Below are 13,019 nucleotides of genomic sequence, written 5' to 3'. Positions count from 1 at the left end.
GAGCATGTGCATTATAGGAGTGTGTAACGCGTGCGGAGTGGACAAAGTCGCGAATATGAGACGCGTTTGTGGCGGTCACGTGTTTGGACGAACCACAATGTTGGACCCGTAATCGACCTCTCGTCGACCTCTTCCACCATGCCATATTCAATTTATACGTGATACGTACAAACATGACAGAAAAACAATACCAGGCCTTACCACACTCAAATTATTAGAGTCGTCGAAAGTCTTCTGGAATTCATTGTGGCTGCATATTATATTCGGGATGTCCCATGAATTAGTCAGCGAGTATACTTAATACACGGGCTCTTGGCATACTTCCCAGTGAATCTATCATATTTGTTCGATCTCTGTCTTGGGAAATACTTTCCTACTACGCGATGAACCAACTACTTATTGCTTCGCAAACTTCACTACTTTCTGACACGCATCCTTGAAAGCATTGGCGAGAACTTCGAAATCCGAAATCTGATTTTGATCGATAAGAACCAAGAAGATCACACTATCTTTATGAACAGGTTCTCACCTCGTTCCACACCTGCGCGCTACACCTTGTCCACCATTTCCCATTGTGGTAGTAATGAGCGGCGTACGTGTTCCACTCAAGCAATAATGTATTCAGTAGCAGAGAATTGACTTCATCTGAATATTTAATGTCGCCAGGAATGGGCAGTTCCACGTTGACCTGACTCGCAGGGAACATGAAACGCGGGAAAAAGAAGTAGAACAATGCATTTACGCACCATGTTCAAAGTTAGGTCACCCTCAGGGTCCATTACGCTGGTTCCTAGAAGACTTGCTAGATGTTTTCCGCCGGCGATTGCAAGATTGTGAGTGTATTCGTTTATCTTGTGCTCGCCGCCAAGCCATTGTCTAAAATCCAAGGCTAATCGCAGTCAGAACAATGATGCCAATGACGACTTTGCACTTACCTGCATTGATACTTAGAAATGGAATATAATCTATGGTTCCTGTCCCTAAAAATCAACGAGACATGAACGTTCGAAGTTATATAGTTTAGTTTACTCGAGAGAACTGACATTGAAAAAGCTTCACAAAATCTTGTGGGCCATTGTAGTGTTCATCTTCAGGTGAGTGATAAGTGTGTGGAGTGGGAAAAGGAGATTTGATAACATGATGATTCCTAGTACGTCTCATTAGACGTCGATAGTTGAGCAAGGTTGAAATATACCGTCTGGGAACATAAAGGACTGCACAACCTCTCTTTGCAAAGAGCCATTTGTGACAATTCTGTTTGGCTCAATTAGCCAAGAATGTATATCATGAGGTAAAGAAACAGACTAACTGATACCCAAAAGTCAGGCTTCGCCTCCGACAAGTTAATATCTACTTCCTGGCCAATGGCATGCGCAGCATCGACTACCGACCAAACACCTGCATCTTTGCAAATGGCCACCATTTCTTTCCAAGGAAGACGCGCGCCAGGATTGGATACGATGGCATCCATTACAGCAACAACCTTGCGAGTCTGTTTGAGATCGCCCCCTTCCGAGGTCACTTGGCGGAGATGTTCTCGCCAATTCTCCAGTATCTCCGCGTGTGAGATAGGGAAGCTAAGATCGAATGTGGACACCTGTGGTGTGGTGTGGTATCTCCAATATACCTAATCGCTTGGGACACAGCACCATAAGTCGTGGTAGCTGTTTTTTTTAGGGAAAAGGGTAACATGAGTGGGAGAACTTCAATACAGTGATTCTTGACCTACTCCCAATGATGATATCCCCTTCATTCCAGTCGAAATTGCGGAGAACCGTATTTACGCCGTGTGACGTATTATTCACCAAGACACACTCATCGGTCTCTGCGCCTATCAACTTGGCCACTCGAGTCCGAGCCTCATTCCAATGGTGAATGCACTCTATGCGCAAGAATCTGTCTGGGTTGGCTTCGACGCGAGCGGAAAGTTTATCGCATGCAACTCTAACGGGTATGGGTAATGAACCATATGAACCTTCGATGCGTCAGCCACGAATCAAGGTACGGTATAAAGTTTGAAATATGATTCCGGTAGAACTCACCATGGTTGAGGTTGACATAAGATGGGTCAAACTCAAAGAGTTTGTGCATTGCGTGCCCAAATGAAGGCGGAGCCTGATTGGCTAGCTCTACAGGGTCAGTGCTAGGGGCTAACTCGGAGGACAATGTGTTAGTCATTGCGTCTGTAGGCGCCAGTGATTAGCGCTTAGCAAGTAGGGAGTCTACAGTGCCGTAGTCAAGCCTGGTGCTGAAGGTGACTTCAGGTGACTCAGCGTGAGAGCGCCAGACCTAGAAACGAGCGGATAAGGATCACCAAATGTGAGTCGCCGAAACCCCGACGTTGCCAGTCAGCTGTGTCGGGGATCGCGGCCGGGAGCTCATGCTAAGAACGTGATTAAATTGCATAGCATACAGTGCGGCAATAATAAAAAAAGTGAATGGGACAATGCAGGAGCTTGCACAAATGATGCACAATTAGCGTACAACATACAATCGAGTAACAAGCAGAACAGTGCAGCAGTTGTATGGAAAAAAGCGTGTCATGATAACTAAGCAGTTGAGACCAAGTTGGAAGAGCGATAAAACGAAAGCAACGATAAACATCCGAGAAGAGACGGGCAAGTAGTAATGAGGCGAATTGACGCAGGTGAGTCATGCGCTGAGGCCTTCCAAGTTAGCTATGAATTCAATCACGTTTGCCTTGGCCTGCACAATTGAGATAAGCACGACGCTCAACACGACGGCAAACAACTTGCAGCATCGACAAGCTTAGAGCGGGAGGCATAAAACTCCTTCTGTTTCGTCGTAAGGCTGTTCCAGTGCGCGGCGAACTCGGCAATAGTACCTGTCTTGTGCTCGGCTTGCCACTCAATACCACAGAGATTGCGAGCAGTCGTCGAGTCCGAACTGGGCTTGAAAATGTTATTGGGATTCGTCGGCGTTCTTTTCTTCTTGCCAGGCTGGAAGATAACTCCCGTAGATAAAGGTGCTGATGTTTCCATGCTCGATGTTGGATCACTGGTGGCGGCGTTGGTGTTGCTAGCGGTGGAATCTCCTCGAGCAAGCCTGCAATTGGTTCAGACTTCTAGTGTCAGAATTAGAATCAAACAAACTGGTCCTGCGGGTAGACAGTAGGCTCGAGACCAGCCTGGTTTGTAGCATAGACAAGACGTTAACCTCTCCCAAGGACGTAGATGAAGTCAGACTAATCGGAAGGCTCAACCAATGCCAAATATCAACAAATTCTCATCCGATATGGGGCAGATCTAATCAAATTACCTGCAATCAGAATTACATTTGACAATTTATCGCACTAGGGGTTCGCTGTGCGAACTTATGACCTTGCTCCGGAGAATTTTTAATTCGTGGGAATCGGCTTTGTCGACCTCTTACAACACTCGTCGTTTTCGGACCCCCGATTCTGTGTAAAACATCGTAGCAGCACGCAAAATGTACGAAAGTTCAACAAATCCAAATAGACCAATGCGGCCTCGAGCATTAGGTTGTGGTTCACGCGCTCTACCATCCTCATGCATCTGCTGAAACATTTTGTGCATGTAGCTCCATGTGTTCTCTCTAGTCATGTTGCCTCGCGCTGACGTTTACTGATCGTTGGCTCTCATACCTTCTTCCTTGCTTGCGCCTGACGAGACACAGGGCCAACTTTGTATCCGTGTTGATGAGGCATGTGGTCTCTCTCAGTTCATCCTATCCTTGGGTGTTTTTGTTTCCCTCACATTCCTTTTGTCTCGTCATCAATCTTTGTGACTCCAGGAAAACAGCTCGTTTGGGATCGAGCTCGTGCTAGGTGGACTTTCGCACCGGATAGGTGAGCCACGCACTTCTGACAATTCTCATTATTGTTGTCTAACTAGCATAGTCTCGGACCAAACATCGATATACCTCAAGAGAGGTGCTATGCCATCGTTGAAGTTCACCTCATATTTGGACTGTATCTGTATTTGTATTGTGTCATCGAGACCGAGCTTTGAGCTTGACTGTATTTGTATTATGACATCGAGACCGAGCTATTTCATCGAGACCAAGTTCTGAGATCTGGATCTGAGTAACTAATTGGATACTTTATGAAGTAGTTTTGTGTATTCATATTGACGCAGTTCTATCATTTTCGATTATTGCACAGCATGATGTTCACGTCAGGTGACTGACAGATTATCTGCCATCCAACATGACCTTGCTCCGCAAGGTAACTGAGCAAGGTTGTTAAACGTTGACTAGGATTTGTTGACTGGGTTTCCTCAACTCGCTTCCCTTATTGACCACGAGAAAGTGTCCCCCTAGCCAGACGAGCGACGACATAGCCCATGGGCTATGGCTTCTACCTATCAAGTATATTTTAAGTATATCTTATCAGCAGCTCTAGCCACATGATAACCCTAACGCTTCTAACTTATCAGTTGAAGCGTGCAGGCGGTCGGCCCATTAATCGATCCAGTCCTTATTGACCGATCTCTTCCTAACGTGAAGATCGGACCTCTGTCTTAACATTTATTCCTCCGAGAATGGCATCCGCATTTTTCTACGGCACGTTGATGCATCCAGAAATATTGAAACGAGTCATTGGAAACGACGGCAGCCAACTCCAAATCTGCCCTGCTCTCTTGCCGGTTAGTCTGCTAGGAAATCTTACCGATCATCACCCTGACACATCCCCGTTCCAGGACTACACCAGACACCAGGTCAAGGTGAACGATGATGTTTCCTCCCGCTAGTGTCTTAATGTAACACACCGAAAGAATGAAGATTATCCTGGTATCCTGCCGTACTCGCAAAGTCGAGCGATGTTCGATCACGACCTCAATTCGAAAGAGAAATCGGTGCGAGGTTCTCTGGTGACCGGTCTATCGGACGCAGATGTCCGACTCCTTGATATATTTGAAGGAGACGTGAGTCCTGCAAGCCACTTCTATAACCGTTGACACAAATCAACCCCTCCTCGCAGCAATATACAAGAGAGTTAGTGTCTGTATACCCACTGGGACCGCTGGTCAACATACGGGACATGCCACCGATTGAGGTGAAGTCTCTGATGCCCACGACGCCTACCCCGATCCCTATGCTATCTGAATTGGCGAACCCTGTAGAGGTAAATACCTACGTATGGTGCTTTCCCTCTTCAGAACTCCGGGCACAACTGTGGACGTTTGAAGAATTTGTGAAGTTTAACGCGTGGAAGTGGATCGGGCCAACTAATAACAAGTACTTTGATGAAGTGGATAGAAGAAACGCTACGGAGGGTATATATGTTGAGGCGAGAGGTTGAGCTCTCCTTGAAGTACTCACACAAGCAGTCAGATATATGTAGTCGGTCAACCCCGCAATTATGATTCATTGAAAAATTCTCACGGTTGCTAGACAAACTAACGTTCATGATTTGAATTTGACAGTGGACAAGATGTCCATATGGTCAGGGGACGGTCTCAAGACTTGTTTTTCATTCGTAGTTCTCGCCTTCTTTCTGACTTTTGTGTTTGTTGCTGGAGTACTCCAAGAGGTCAAAAAAAATCGCGCTTTTGATCAAAAGATTGGTAGGTCCTTGGTCTGAATCAACCACTCCTCTCCACGTAGACTCACTTCGATCAAAGACTTCCCGGACTTTGGCCACTATAATGGAAATTTTATAAAGAACATGCCCCATAGTGTGCTTCCAATAGGTCTTTCATTGCTTCATGTTATCAAGTACAAGAGACTTACAATTGTAGTCAGGCGACCAGAGGAAACGCATAATCGCAATCGGAGACATACATGGCATGAATAGCTCGTTGACGTGAGTACTTGCTGTCTAATGATTAAACAAATCATCAACATCGTTTCATTGTGACAGGGATTTACTTGACGAGATACACTACAACCCGAAAAGAGATTCGCTTATTCACGTCGGGGACCTGGAGACACGGGCGACTATACACGACTCCATTGACGTATTGTCGTTCATGTCATCCAACAAAATCTTGGGCGTCAGAGGAAACAATGACCAAAAAGTGATCGAATGGCGTGCTTGGATGAACTGGATACTATCTCATCCGGGAGGTCGGGAGTGGCTTTCCGTCATGGACAAGCGATGGCCTAACCTTGACGGAGACAAGCGACTCCAGAGAACCGAGCTTGAAAACTGGGTCGAGACGAGCAAGTACGCAAGCTGGAAGAAGATGGTGCCTACTGGCTGGCATCCATTGGGCAAACATTACAGGGTCGCTCGCGCCATGTCTCCTAGACACTTCGAATATCTAAGTTCGTTGCCCCTCGTGCTTCATTCTCCCACTGCCCATGTGGTTTTCGTCCACGCCGGTTTGTTATCTTCCCACCCGAAGCTCCAGGCATCCGACCCTAGACAACCTCTTTCCCATTGGCCTACCGTGCACGACCAACATGATATTGCAAAGCTGCGTAAACAACAGGAGCTTACAGTTCTCACAGAGATTCCCGAAAACAAAGATCCATGGACCGTGACGAACATCAAAAGTGTTATGGATACAGGAATTGTGTCTCCCAGTCCCAAAAAGGGAACTCCCTGGTCCCAATTGTGGAATGATACAATGTCAAAGTGTTCGGGAAATTCGGGTACCAATGCGGGCAAATCATACCAGCCAACCTCGCTTCCATGTTATCCGTTTACTGTTATCTACGGACATGCTGCAGGCCGTGGGTTAGATATCAAGCGATGGTCGATTGGTCTGGACACTGGTTGTGTGAGCGAAACAAAATTCTGCACGCATGATTTGACTAATATTATGTGCAGTCGTACGGCCGTCAGTTGTCGGCTGTAGTCCTCGATGGAAGCTCTTTCTCTTCTGCTACACACCAATTTGGAGACAATATACATGCACAAGCCCCTCAATCACAAGAGATCGTTTTCGGAGACAACGGACAAGCGCGCATTGTTAGTGTATCATGTGCATAATTATCGTACCAATTCTTCATCCAGCTTTCTTCCTTGACGAAGGTAAGTTATTCGAATCTCGAAACGTTGGGATTGTACTTATAATGCAGAATAGATTTATAATTTCACACTTTATGATTCCATCGCAAGACAATGTCGTGGATGATACAGAAGATCGATTTAATAATCATGTGGGTGTCTTCACGAAGCATGAAATAGCTTGTTGAGGACGGAGTCAGTTTCCCATACACATACCTCGGCTTGTTCCGTGACAAATCAGAAGATCAGTAAGTACTCTTCCAAATGATTTCAGGACCATTTGCAGAGCTAGCGGATATGGGTATTGCATTGCACTCACACAACCTTGCAATGTGCCATTGTACCATGATCCGAATCAGCGCCGTCGAGCTTCGAAATTGAAGCGTAGCCGATATGGTATTATATTGAGATTGGTGAAAAGTCGCAAACACAGTCTTTGCATAACTCATCAACGTTTTATCACAGGAAGGGATATAGAGTATGTGTATAATTAGTCGCTTGACTTTAGGTCTTAAGCTTGACCGGTCTAAACCTGAACCGGATATGTTAATGTTACGTAAGATGACGAGAAAGCGCAGTCAGCTTTCATTAATATTAACACGTCTCCCTCACCATGGCCAGGCACAAAGGCAACGTATATGCTTACCTATTGGGCATAGTTCTCGTCATCCCCATCTTTTGGATTGCTGCGGGCGGTCTACGAAACAGGGTTAGTTTCTGGCCGAACCCCAACTCCAGTGAGTCTAGCCTGAGAGCGTTGGTTCTATAGATAAGCTCACCTAGACCTACAGAATTCCCCGATTTCAGTCATTACGACAATTTCACACATACGCTATCTGATGAACAATTCCCTACTAGTAAGTTGTCGACTTTTCTTTATCGATCGAAGACGATCCCCAATGAATGGCAGATGACAAAGACAGGAGGATAATCGTGATAGGCGACGTACACGGCATGAATGATTCTTTAACGTATGCGCTCTAAAAAAATCCATACCATGCTCGACGCTCACGTTTTTTCAGCGCTTTGTTAAATCGAATATCCTATGACATGCAGAAGGATATTTTAATACACCTCGGCGACCTTACGACAAAGGGAACTGTGGAAGACTCGTTGGCAGTTTTATCGTTTATGGAGAGTAATAACATTCTGGGCGTTCGTGGAAACAACGATCAACAAGTTCTTGAATGGCGTGCTTGGATGGATTGGATTGTTTCTCAGCCGGGGGGCAGAGACTGGCTGGTAGAAGTTGATAATCGTTGGCCTGATTATGAACTCCCGTTCGAGAATGGTAACATGTTTGCATTCGACTCACAGCCTCCGTTGATGGAGAAACATAATTGGGGAAAGAAGGTCCCTGAGGGTTGGAAGCCTTTGGGGGATCACTACCAGGTTGCGCGGGCGATGTCCCCCTCACAATACAATTACTTGCAATCTCTCCCTCTCGTCCTTTACGCACCGGCAGGACATGTCTTCTTCGTTCATGCTGGTTTACTTGCAGCGGATCCTAGCCGGAAACTCACGCATTATAAACAACCATTGTCGCACTGGCCATCCATGGAGCAGCACGAGCATGACATTCCTGCTATACGCAAAGCACAGGAGCTCGCGTTACTCTCAGATATTCCACAGAATCAAGATCCATGGGTCGTCCAAAACATAAGGAGCGTGCGCAAAAAGGGTAAACCCACGCGCAGCAGCAGCAAAGGGACTCCGTTCTCTGACCTTTGGAATGACGTTATGAACAAATGCTCTGGTTTTCATACTTCCAAGACTAAGTTTGGTTCCAATACACGACTCATAGGCTACCAGGAGAGTCAACTCGCCGATCTCCCTTGTTATCCGTCGACTGTCGTGTATGGCCACGCGGCAGGTCGCGGTCTAGATGTCAAGAGGTGGTCCGTCGGCTTAGATTCCGGCTGCGTATGTTGATTTCCATCGAAAATCGGACATGCACTGATTGTCTTTGCACAGTTTTACGGCCGAAAGCTTTCAGCACTAGTACTTGATGCAAGGTCATTCTCTTCAGGGGCTTCAGGGGATCACACATTTGATTTCCCTTCCGAGGCAACAACCGATCAGTTTCATGCAGAGCCTTCATTACCAGGAGCTGTGACAAACCATACGTTCGACTTCCTGTCCAGTGCAACTGATCTCCGAATCAAGTTTGACCACGCAGGAGAGGCCCGCATAATCAGCGTCAAGTGTCATTAATCATTCGCCACTCGTCGCATATTGCGGCATACTCGTAATCTCGGTATCAGATCCTAACGTAAATCGGCATTTTGCCGATGCTCATGGCCTAGAACGTCGGGAACGAGACTATCGACGTTCCTCGGCCCCTTAGACGTTGCTTTCTTGTTATCTTCGCATTCCAGGTCCATCACGAAATTCCGCGCTAGTATTACTATTATGTAACACCAGTATCTTGCTCTTTCCCCTCACGCTCCATATGCAAACTTGACAGGACAAGATAATCTTGTATTTCCACGTAATCTTGGATACCACATTCAGTCAACATACATGATATAATATACATGGTACAGATATGGTTCAGGCTATGAAAAGTATGTTTGTGTCCTGTATGGTAGGTGGTAAGAGACTGAGGAGCTCATAGAAAAAGATACTGACCATCGGGTGAGAACTAGATAGCTATTTCAAAATAGTCAGAAAAGCGCAGCACCATGGACAGCTACCGACAAACCTGTGGTTTCTGACTGTACTTTGCCCTTAAAATATCACTGCCGACAAGTTCATCAGAAGCCGGATAATCGATCCCGAAATGATGAGGCACTCACCGGATGGAATTCAGCAGCTGCTGATAACTTTGTTGCGGGTTGTCCCCTGCGGAACACGTGTCAAATTGGGAGCTAATTATGACGCTCCAAGATTACTTACTGAGTGCCTTGATGAAAGCCTGCATTTGAAAGATGCATGAGAGGCTGAAGTGAGAAGCGCGGATGAAGGAATTTACATAGCTCATAGCGCCTGTGGCTCTTCCCGCTTCTTCTGTGTCCGAGCTGGTCTGTGAATCCTTGCAGCCACTCCAGGAAATCTACATTGAAGGTGAGCGCGTGATGTAAAGCAACTACAAATTCACGTACGCAGTCGGCAGGACTCGTCTTTGTAGTCCTGCTAATCATCTCGGCTTTCTGTCTATCCCCTCTGGCAGTCTTGATCAACCCCGTTACGGAGCTGTACACGCCGCCCATATCGCCGCGAGCGTATGAAGCCACAGCAGACATTAGACTTTGGCCGGCCTCTGCGGCGAGATTTGGTTCTTTGATCTTGCCTTCCGTGGAATACTAATGCACAAAAGTAAGATTACGACGAGAGTGGAGAGTAAGGATGACGCACGATGAATGGGAGATCTAGATGTAAATTAGATTGGAATTAACATGAGCACTGGAAGGAAATAACAGATCCATTCATACCCAGAGCTGACCCAGAGTGGCAGGACTGCGAGAATTTTAGTACATGAATATCATTTCAGGTTTTTGGCGAGAAGAACATACATCAAAGATAGCGGTGAGACGACAACCCGGGGGAAGCTGCTTCACCATAATGTCGTGCATCAACTGAAAGGTGGTCATTAGTAGAATGTGGCGAGGGAGGGCTACAACGGGGACACACATCATCAACAATGTGACCCTTCTCTTTGAAATCAACCGGGAATATGACTATCCCGCAAACGATTAGCAAATACTTTCTATGAAGTGAGTATCACGTAATCGTCACCTTCGTCATACCCATCATCTTCATCGCCATCTTTGTCCTCCGTCTGTCCTCCGTGACCGGAATCTATTTGGTGTGTGTGACATTCAAATAGATGATCATAAAAGATACACGTACAGTGGAAGAACAGTGAGTCATTAGGACGGGCATCACGAACGAGCCATTCCATTGCGCGCAGCTATTGCCCCCATCAGTTAGCACTAGTGAAACTCTATAGGCAGCTTACTCACTATGTTTTGCCGAGTAGGAAGTTGGCGTGGGTCTCTCGCATCGTCGGTAAGTATGACCATATCCTCCTCCTTATACCCAAACTGAGCTGGAAGTGATCCATGACATACTACACGTATTCCGTAGCGACTGGACTTACCACTCAAGAAACCCTTGATATTGTTTGCATCATTGATGCAACCACGCAGTTCTTCTTGCTGGCCGATGTAATTGATCCCAATCTATTTTGGAGGTAGCCATCAGATATGAATGAGTGTCAGACCATGCGCACGGCATACACATAGGGCTTTCTTCTTGCCGTTACACTGAGAATATTGGAAAAAGGATTGCTGCATCTGATTGGGTCCTTGCATTTGAGGGCCATAAAACTGCTGATCATTGGGTGGCCTCTGTGGGGGTCCGTCTGTTTAAAAGATCATGATGTGAAGCGACTTTGTAGGTTTCATCGATCAACCCACCTGGAGGAGAATATGCGTAGCCACCGCTCACCCTGATGGATGTTAGGGTATCTATCAATGCAAAGATATTAGGAACAACGCACTGGGGAGGAGGTGGACCATAACCACGAGGGGGTCCAGGTGGCGGTGGATAATTACCAGGAGGACCTGGGGGTGGCAGGTATTGTGGAGGGCCTTGCCTACCCGGAGGAGGCGCAGGGGGTGCACCGTATGATGAGGATGGAAGGCCAGGCGGCAGTGCGTAATGTGTGGGAGGACCTTGAGGGGGCGAATAGTTGCCAGTAAAGTGACCTGGATGACCACTATTATGGTGGTGTCCAGGATGGTTATCTCTTGATACTAGTGGTGGTGGTCCAAAGCTGTGGATCGATGATGTCAATATTAGGTGAGACACACAAAGCATATTTTACTGGTTACCTACCCTCTGGGTGCCAGCTGGGAACCGTGAGAAGGAAACGGCGGTGGGGCAGCATACGTAGGGTTGTGTACAGGTGGATTGGGAGGAGGAACATGATGATTACTGGAACAATCATCATATCAGCTCAGCTCAGCTAACTGTTCACTACAATTGACATACGGATTTGGGAAGCTGACGAGGAAAGATGCGATCGTAAATTGGATTCAGCGGCTCTCTAGAAGATGTCATCGACGTGCTTACTGAGGTGGGGCGCCATTAGTACCACTCTGATTGTTACTGGTCGGATGACCAGAATGCCCTGACCACATGCTGGATGACGATTTATGAGTGACTCAACAAGTAAATTGTGAGAGATCAGAGAAACTTGATGAATTTTGGATTCAAGGCGGCGGCAACAAACCTGACTCACGCTCAGCTGCGCCCATAATCTCGTGCACTGCCACTGGGCGCTTGTACTGCATGTATAGCTTCTACGTCGAACTCGTTCCGATTATTCATCACAAGTGTTTGACGCCCTGGGTTGTGAACCCTTGCTGGAGGCTCCTTAAAGCATAATGGCCGCCGTGAGTAAGATGAGGACCATCGATAACTTGATTCCTCTATCAAGACAAGACTCAATCTTTCTCACCGAGCGTGCTTTATCGAGGTATGTCCGATCAGACCGAGTTTTTCCTTTTGCAGTGTAACTGCTGAAGAAACTAAACGCTGTCGCTCAATTTGCCCAGAGTCTGATATATCTGATTATCCACACTGCAACGTGGTCAATTCAATGATCTGACGCGACTCCGTTGCTAAGCACGCTACAACAAACTCCCTTTCAAATAACCAACTGTCAAATGATTCAAATCGAGCATAATGCAACGGTGTTGCAGTGACTAGCACACAAGTATGCCAATTACCTCCGCGGTTGGATTACCGCCGTCGACAGCAAGGACGGTCCGACTGTTTCCGGAGCTAGCGGACCTTCAACTTGATGCATCGGTCGATAGTTCTGTTCACTCACTATCGCAGTCTCAACCAGTTATTCATTTTTTTTGGATTGATATCCATGAGGATAAAGGTCTTGCTGACAGCAATACTATATAGTGTTATCATGCGGACCCACAACCGGGTTTGCGGCAATCTCGGAAGCGTATCCATATCATCACTCATTTCGTTCCGGACCCTACCTCTCGGGTTTGTTGCGTGGACGGCCAGGATCCCCCGCACCGCCCCACACCCCGGACAGGTTCTCCATATA

The 13,019-nt window shown here is 46.7% G+C and overlaps 6 protein-coding genes across 6 annotated transcripts; 3 read left to right on the top strand and 3 right to left on the bottom strand.

The window, feature by feature from the left end:
- Positions 1-252: 252 nt before the first annotated feature.
- Positions 253-2,271, bottom strand: F5147DRAFT_703599 (pyridoxal phosphate-dependent transferase). The gene is made up of 9 exons (XM_041437856.1): positions 2,043-2,271; positions 1,730-1,975; positions 1,645-1,664; positions 1,310-1,597; positions 1,044-1,254; positions 936-980; positions 747-889; positions 530-688; positions 253-471 (listed from the first exon to the last, which is right to left on the bottom strand). Exons 1-9 carry the CDS (start codon positions 2,176-2,178, stop codon positions 397-399), a joined length of 1,323 nt encoding a protein of 440 aa, XP_041290996.1. The 5' UTR covers positions 2,179-2,271; the 3' UTR covers positions 253-396.
- Positions 2,272-2,393: 122 nt separating this feature from the next.
- On the bottom strand, positions 2,394-3,688 carry F5147DRAFT_838237 (uncharacterized protein; the record flags this gene model as incomplete). Its single annotated transcript, XM_041444142.1, has 4 exons — positions 2,394-2,706; positions 2,757-3,066; positions 3,114-3,148; positions 3,626-3,688. 4 exons carry the CDS (start codon positions 3,686-3,688, stop codon positions 2,653-2,655), a joined length of 462 nt encoding a protein of 153 aa, XP_041290995.1. The 3' UTR covers positions 2,394-2,652.
- Positions 3,689-4,177: 489 nt separating this feature from the next.
- Positions 4,178-5,363, top strand: F5147DRAFT_703588 (uncharacterized protein). The gene is made up of 4 exons (XM_041437855.1): positions 4,178-4,628; positions 4,683-4,706; positions 4,758-4,907; positions 4,964-5,363. The coding sequence occupies exons 1-4, from the start codon at positions 4,524-4,526 to the stop codon at positions 5,282-5,284; spliced, it is 600 nt and encodes a 199-aa protein (XP_041290994.1). The 5' UTR covers positions 4,178-4,523; the 3' UTR covers positions 5,285-5,363.
- Positions 5,364-5,379: 16 nt separating this feature from the next.
- Positions 5,380-7,304, top strand: F5147DRAFT_703582 (Metallo-dependent phosphatase-like protein). Its single transcript, XM_041437854.1, has 7 exons — positions 5,380-5,549; positions 5,607-5,675; positions 5,728-5,788; positions 5,846-6,710; positions 6,761-6,964; positions 7,012-7,092; positions 7,141-7,304. The coding sequence occupies exons 1-5, from the start codon at positions 5,417-5,419 to the stop codon at positions 6,920-6,922; spliced, it is 1,290 nt and encodes a 429-aa protein (XP_041290993.1). The 5' UTR covers positions 5,380-5,416; the 3' UTR covers positions 6,923-6,964; positions 7,012-7,092; positions 7,141-7,304.
- A 241-nt stretch (positions 7,305-7,545) lies between these two features.
- On the top strand, positions 7,546-9,478 carry F5147DRAFT_703579 (Metallo-dependent phosphatase-like protein). Its single transcript, XM_041437853.1, has 5 exons — positions 7,546-7,677; positions 7,732-7,797; positions 7,851-7,911; positions 7,963-8,863; positions 8,915-9,478. Exons 1-5 carry the CDS (start codon positions 7,554-7,556, stop codon positions 9,152-9,154), a joined length of 1,392 nt encoding a protein of 463 aa, XP_041290992.1. The 5' UTR covers positions 7,546-7,553; the 3' UTR covers positions 9,155-9,478.
- Positions 9,479-12,166, bottom strand: F5147DRAFT_703575 (metacaspase-1). Its single transcript, XM_041437852.1, has 21 exons — positions 12,020-12,166; positions 11,939-11,950; positions 11,783-11,881; positions 11,445-11,720; positions 11,362-11,393; positions 11,182-11,306; positions 11,043-11,124; positions 10,906-10,991; positions 10,793-10,853; positions 10,679-10,741; positions 10,574-10,620; positions 10,456-10,518; positions 10,375-10,399; positions 10,298-10,311; positions 10,045-10,245; positions 9,915-9,995; positions 9,839-9,857; positions 9,739-9,784; positions 9,645-9,681; positions 9,572-9,592; positions 9,479-9,520 (listed from the first exon to the last, which is right to left on the bottom strand). The coding sequence occupies exons 1-21, from the start codon at positions 12,085-12,087 to the stop codon at positions 9,494-9,496; spliced, it is 1,485 nt and encodes a 494-aa protein (XP_041290991.1). The 5' UTR covers positions 12,088-12,166; the 3' UTR covers positions 9,479-9,493.
- Between the last annotated feature and the right edge of the window lie 853 nt (positions 12,167-13,019).

Source organism: Suillus discolor (genome assembly GCF_016758755.1).
Source record: "Suillus discolor strain FC423 chromosome Unknown F5147scaffold_40, whole genome shotgun sequence".
Classification (NCBI taxonomy): Eukaryota; Fungi; Basidiomycota; class Agaricomycetes; order Boletales; family Suillaceae; genus Suillus; species Suillus discolor.
This window is presented reverse-complemented; position numbering and strand designations above follow the sequence as displayed.